This window comes from Echinococcus granulosus (assembly GCF_000524195.1).
Source record: "Echinococcus granulosus chromosome Unknown EG_S00165, whole genome shotgun sequence".
Lineage (NCBI taxonomy): Eukaryota > Metazoa > Platyhelminthes > Cestoda > Cyclophyllidea > Taeniidae > Echinococcus > Echinococcus granulosus.
Genome location: NW_020170545.1, coordinates 119,740 through 125,925, shown reverse-complemented (window position 1 = coordinate 125,925; position 6,186 = coordinate 119,740). Strand labels below are relative to the sequence as shown.

At 54.1% G+C, this 6,186-nt stretch overlaps 1 protein-coding gene across 1 annotated transcript in view; it reads left to right on the top strand. All coding sequences in view use genetic code 11, as the record gives it.

The window, feature by feature from the left end:
- Positions 1-743: 743 nt before the first annotated feature.
- Positions 744-6,186, top strand: part of EGR_09764 (Dihydropyrimidine dehydrogenase [NADP+]) — a gene marked incomplete at both ends in the record, with an annotated part of 6,765 nt that continues 1,322 nt past the window's right edge. Inside the window, 5 exons of the mRNA XM_024499013.1 lie at positions 744-1,301; positions 1,456-1,857; positions 2,300-4,279; positions 4,409-4,499; positions 5,767-6,074. Coding sequence (XP_024346583.1) covers positions 744-1,301; positions 1,456-1,857; positions 2,300-4,279; positions 4,409-4,499; positions 5,767-6,074 — 3,339 coding nt within the window. The remainder of the gene's footprint in view (positions 1,302-1,455; positions 1,858-2,299; positions 4,280-4,408; positions 4,500-5,766; positions 6,075-6,186) is intronic.

Genomic DNA, 6,186 nt, shown 5'->3' with positions numbered 1-6,186 from the left:
ATTTCGTGCCGTTATTCACAACTCTGCCTCCGAGTAAGCCACATCAAACCACCATTGCAGTGGCGCTTCCAGTGGGCCTAGTTACCATTTACATAGAATTATGCACAAAACGAAAAACTAGGCCAATTTTATTGTTCTTCCGACTTTGCAGAGTGGATCAACTCTCTCTCGCAACTAACTGCCTTGGCTACTCCAATTCCACAAAGTGATGGGGCATTACCGCATTGAAACTGCGTGGAAAGGAAGCGAAGAACAGCATGCCAACGATGCGTTAAGGTGGTTCCAGACACTGACTTTTTGACTGACCAGTCTATTGGTGCACTTGGCGTAGGAGGTGCTGAGGATGAACCATTTCTCTTTCAAGTTACTTCTCCACAGAACACAACGTATTGCTTTGTTAGGACTGCCGAATTAGGGCACTTCACAGCCATTCTGCTGGCTAACTCATAATGGAGTGCATAGTTCCCTGCAATATATCAAAAATGACCAATTCGGTGCCACAGTTCACATCCGTCTCAAAGTAGATGATGTGGACAAAGTATCGTAAGTTAAGGTAATGTGACACCGAACATCACTCACTCTCAAAGTTATTGTGACTCTCACCGGTGGTGAGACATTGAAAGCCAACTGCTAAGTCTCCTTGCTCCACCCATGGCGGTGGAATCAACAGATCCTAAGAGGCATGTGCCGATTGAGAACCGAAGAGGGTGGTACTTTCAAAATTGGAATTCAACAAATCCCAGATGCACGATGAAAGCCACAATGTGCGAGCCATGACCATCTTTCACGAAGGCCTGGTTATTCAGGAAGAAAAACAACGCCAAAACCCGTGGTACCTCCTCCGAGCGGAGCCGCACCTGTCGGCACGACGAAGCGAGACGGAAACCCTCAACACACACACAATCCACCGATCGTTCAATGAGCCAATCAGCATCCGGTGCGCCGCCATTGGCTGCGACGCGAATGATGAAATAAAATGGGTGTGCAGCGGCAAGGGTGCATGTTTATTCGAAGAGGAGTGGTGGCAGGGGTGGATGTATCGCCAAGCACAGCGAGTACTAGGTAGACAAGTGGAGTTGGTGCGTGCGGGACGACGGTCACTCGCCTGTCCGAGCGTGGGATGTGGTGGTGCTGGTGGTGCCGGTGGTGGTGGATGCGGTGTCCGCGGTGGTAGAAAGTGCTTCTCCTCGTTGAATCACGAGGAGGTGAGTCGGCACTCGGCGGAGATTGAGGCGGTGCTGCGTCTGCAGCCCAAAGTACCCACCGCCGCTACTGTCAAACCCACGACTGAGATTCGTCAGGTATGCTCCTTGCCGAGAGATACAGACAGGTGATTGCTGTGTTTGTGTTTGTGTGTGTGGGTGTGTGTGTGTGTGTATGTGTGGAAGCGTGCATTGGTACTGTTGATGATGTTGTTGCCGTGGTTGTTATTGATGGTGGTGGGGTTGTTGACAGGAGAAGAGGAATTGGAAGCGCAACGCGGACAAGAACGACTCGGCAATGCTGCCACTGCACTATGACTTTTCGGACGCGAAAGCGACGACGTTGGGTGAGCGTGGAGCACTGCGTGAGGCGGCGCGGTGTCTGAAGTGCGCGGATGCGCCATGTCAGCACAGTTGTCCCACACAGCTGGACGTGAAGGCGTTTGTGGGGAGCATTGGGAAGAAGAACTACTACGGTGCCGCGAAGGCCATCCTGTCGGACAATCCGAACGGTCTGACCTGTGGCATGGTGTGTCCTACCAGTGACCTCTGTGTCGGCGCCTGTAACCTAACCGCTACGGAGGAAGGGGCCATCAACATAGGTGGACTGCAGCAGTTCGCTGTGGAGATGTTTGCCAACATGAATGTGCCTCAGGTAGGCTTCTTGTGTTTTCTCTCCTCTCCTCTCCTCTCCTCTCTTCTCCTCTCTACTCTACCCTACTGTGCTTTGCCGTGTCATGCCCTGTCCCTTCCACATGACACCTTATTCTGCCCGAATTGGTGCACTTGCTCGCACTACAGGATTGTTGGTGCATGAACGTCCAGAGTGTATTCAGATGGCAGTCTTAAGCGTTGAAGTGTGCACAATGTTACAAGATATTGGAAGCAGCGCAAGGCTTACGCACAGAAATCGGTGTTGTCAATGGCAAATACTGTTACATGTGGATTGATGTGAGTTGAGAAGACAGATAAGCTGGTGAGTACTGAGAGATGGCATCTGAAGAGGGAATCGTTGTGTAGGTTGGTGGGTGGGTGAGTGGGTGGGTGAGTGGGTGGGTGGTTGAGTGAGTTGTTTGTCGAGGGTGGTTGTGTTGTAGATAGTGGACCCGGCGATAGTGGCGAGGACTGCGGGTGATGCGCAGTACGACACGAAGATCGCGCTGGTAGGCTGTGGACCGGCGAGTATCTCATGCGCGACGTTCCTGGCGCGGTTGGGCTACCGCAATGTGCACATCTTCGAGCGTGATGAGCGACCCGGTGGACTGAGTACAATGGAGATACCGCAGTTTCGTCTGCCCGGAGCCGCTGTCGCCTTCGAGCTGCAGTTGTTGCGTGACCTCGGTGTGCGCATATTTACGGGGCGTCCCTTCTCTGCCACTGCAGCTGAGGCTTCCGAGTGTGGCACCACACCCCGAGGTGTGACATTGGCCAGTCTGCGTGCTGCGGGTTACAAGGCTATATTCCTGGGGTTTGGGCTGCCGAACGCACACTCGACAGGGGTGTTTGCTGGTCTGACGTCGCAGCAGGGCTTCCTCACCTCGAAGGACTTTCTGCCTTGCGTATCCGCAGCTTCGAAGGGCTGTTTGGGGTGTGAAAACGCACATTTGCCGGATCTGAAAGGGAAGCGTGTGGTGGTGCTGGGCGCTGGTGACACTGCCTTCGACTGTGCCACGTCGGCACTGCGCTGTGGCGCCTCGCGTGTGACCGTCTCCTTCCGCAAGAGCTTCACCACCATCAATCCCGTGCCGGAGGAGATGGAGCTGGCGTGGCAGGAGAAGTGTGAGTTCTTGCCCAACCTCGTGCCGCAGGAAGTGCACCTGGGTGCTGGCGGGCAGATAAGTGAGCTGAGTTTAGTGCGGCGCGAGCGCGACGATGACGGCTCGTGGTACACGGATCCTGAACAGGTGGTGAAATTGAAGGTGGACGTCATTATCACTGCCTATGGAGCGGAGTTGAATGACGCGGATGTGGTGAGTGCGATGGAGGGTGTGAAGCTGGCACCCAGTGGCTTCTCGGCGGGTCTGCCCGTGGTAGATGCGAAGACGATGCGTACCAATCTGCCCGACGTGTGGTGTGGTGGTGACCTGACCGGCTTCGCGCACACCAGTGTGGAGGCGACGAATGACGGTAAGACGGCGGCGTGGAGCATCCACAGTACTCTGTTGGGTGAGGCGGACTTGCCGATGAGGTTGCCACGCTTCAGCACACCCATCGATGCGGTGGATGTGTCGGTGGATGTGTGTGGCGTGAAGTTCGAGAATCCGTTTGGTCTGGCCTCGGCGCCACCGACGACGTCGAGTGCGATGATCCGGCGTGCCTTCGAGGCAGGTTGGGGGTTTGCGGTGACAAAGACCTTTGGTCTGGACAAGGACCTGGTGACGAATGTGTCGCCGCGCATCGTGCGCGGTCCCACGGGAGGTCATCTGTACGGACCAGACCAGTCGGGTTTCTGCAACATAGAGTTGATAAGCGAGAAGACGGCGGCGTACTGGGTAGAGAGCATAAAGGAGCTGAAGCGTGACTTTCCGGAGAAGAGGGTGATAGCGAGCATAATGGCGAAGTTCGACGAGGCGGACTGGCGAGAAATCACGGAGCGCACGCTGAGGGCAGGACCGGACGCACTGGAGTTGAATTTGTCGTGTCCGCACGGGATGGGAGAGAGGGGCATGGGGATGGCGTGCGGTCAGGATCCGCGGTTGGTGCGCGAGATCTGCAAGTGGGTGAAGAGTGTGGGGGGAGCGGGGACACCGGTGTTTGCGAAGCTGACGCCCAACGTGAGTGACATTCTGGAAATCGCACAGGCTGCACAGGATGGCGGAGCGGACGGTGTGACCGCGATCAACACGGTGTCGGGGATAATGCACTTCGACAGTGACTCCTCAGCCTGGCCACGTGTTGGTAAGGAGCGGCGCACAACGTACGGCGGTTTGTCGGGCAATTTGGTGCGACCAATGGCGTTGCGTGCGGTGAGCTGGATCGCGAAGAAGTTGCCGGGCTTCCCTATCCTCGCCACAGGTGGTATCGACTCGGCGGAAGCGGGCATGCAGTTCTTACAGGCTGGTGCCTCCATTTTGCAGGTGCATCTCACTCTCTCTCCCTCTCCTCTCCCTTCCTCCCTTTTTCGTTTCCCCTGTCTACCTGGCCTGGTGGAGGCTTTGTTGTTGGTATTGGAGATTGGCTGTATTACCACCTGTCACTGATTGTAGGTGTCGAGTGCCATTCAGAATCAGGACTTCACAATCATCGAGGACATGGTGACAGGCCTCAAAGCTGGTCTGTACTTGGATGGACGTGAAGGTGGGTATCAGCATCTCTTGCCCCTTTAACCCATCTCTTCTAATGCTCTTCAACTACTTGGGGAGAGCACTTTGGATCGCATTTTTCCCAACCTGTTTAGCTTTGCTTCGTTTGTTTTTAGCTTTGTTAAAGTTGAGTGTATCTTAGATTTGGTATCACATTTACTCGATTGAAGGACAAAGAGGGAGACAACACGTGGAGGTAGTTTGAAGTGGAAAATTGTAGCTGTGATGTATGCACACAAGTGAGAGTGTGTTGTGTCGGGCATAAGTTTGATGTCGCCAATGCATTAGCATCTCTGCTCAATGGATTATCGCCAGCTTCGGTGTGTGTGCGGTTGTGTGTATGCGAATGCGTGAATGTTTGTTCACGTTGACTCGCTGTGAGGCAGGGCACAGGCACATCTTCTGGCCTGACGAAGTGTTGTGGTTACCGCCCCGGATCACGCCTTCGTTTGAACTGACACACCCTACCTCGTGGCGGCTACCACCACAACCGGATGGCATAAAGAATGGAAAAGCGTGACGAGTGGACATAAATTGTGATAAGGTGTGGTGCTGTATTTATTCCATTCTGGCGAAAGTGGAGGGCCTCTGCGAAGGTTGTTGGTGGTTGTCTTTGGATGTGATCAGTCTATCAAGAGAATTCGCGTCTGTTGGCGGCTTTCACGTCTTGCTGGTGTCGAGAGGGTGCGGAGATCACATTGATTGGACTGTCGCGGTGAGGAGCATCACTACCGTCTATCTGTCCGTCTGTCTGTCTGCTCCATTTCTGGCAGCATTTTCAAGTGTTGTGGTTGCCGCATCGCGACGCATTATGCATTGGGTTAAAGTAGTGAGACGAAGCAGGATTGATAAAATCGCCTAAGATGAGCATTGTGCCCGAATTGTGGGAAGCGAGTGAGTGCAGCGGTTAATGGGCACGTGGATTGCTGCTGGCTGCAGTTGAATGGATTGAAAAGAGTAGCATGTAAGTTGCTTGGTGTCGTGCCTAGTGAAGTTTCTTCTGGCATTATGGATGCGTATGGTGCCAGAAGTTCACCGACTCTTCAAAATGTGGGTGTCAACGAAGAAGATGGCTCAACTACTTTGAGGAGTCTAAACGACTTTGGTGTGAAATGTGGGATTTTGCAACCCTTAATGTGACAAATGGAGCAGGTGGATTAATGGGCCTTGGTTGGCATTGAGCCTGCCACGACTCCAGAGCAGGTGCAATGGAGCGTCGGTGGGTGGGACTGTCATTGGAGTGTTTGCGTGTGCTATTGCAGAGCACTGGAACTTCCAGAGTGCGGATGTGGGTGAGCGACAACAGCAAGGCAAGCCAGTGAAGGGGGTGGAGACACTGAATGGCCAGTACCTGCCGCACTTCGGACTGGCGCGGGCAGTGCGTGCTGCACATTGGGCGCGGGAGTGCTGGGAGTCGGCAGGCGGCGTCTCCGTGGCTCTGGCTGAGCGTCATCTGGACCGTTGGCTCTGTCGCCCTACACCAACCTCTTCAACTCCAACCGTTGCTGACATAATTGGGCGGGCCGTGGACAAGATCGGCATGTACAATGAGCTGAGCAACAAGGAGCATGTGAGTCCTCGCCCTTACCAATGTGCTCATCCACCCATCCATTACATCCATTTATTCCTCTTTGTGTCAAATGATTTTGTGCCTTGAAGTTAATCCCAGTGTCAGTGGTGGT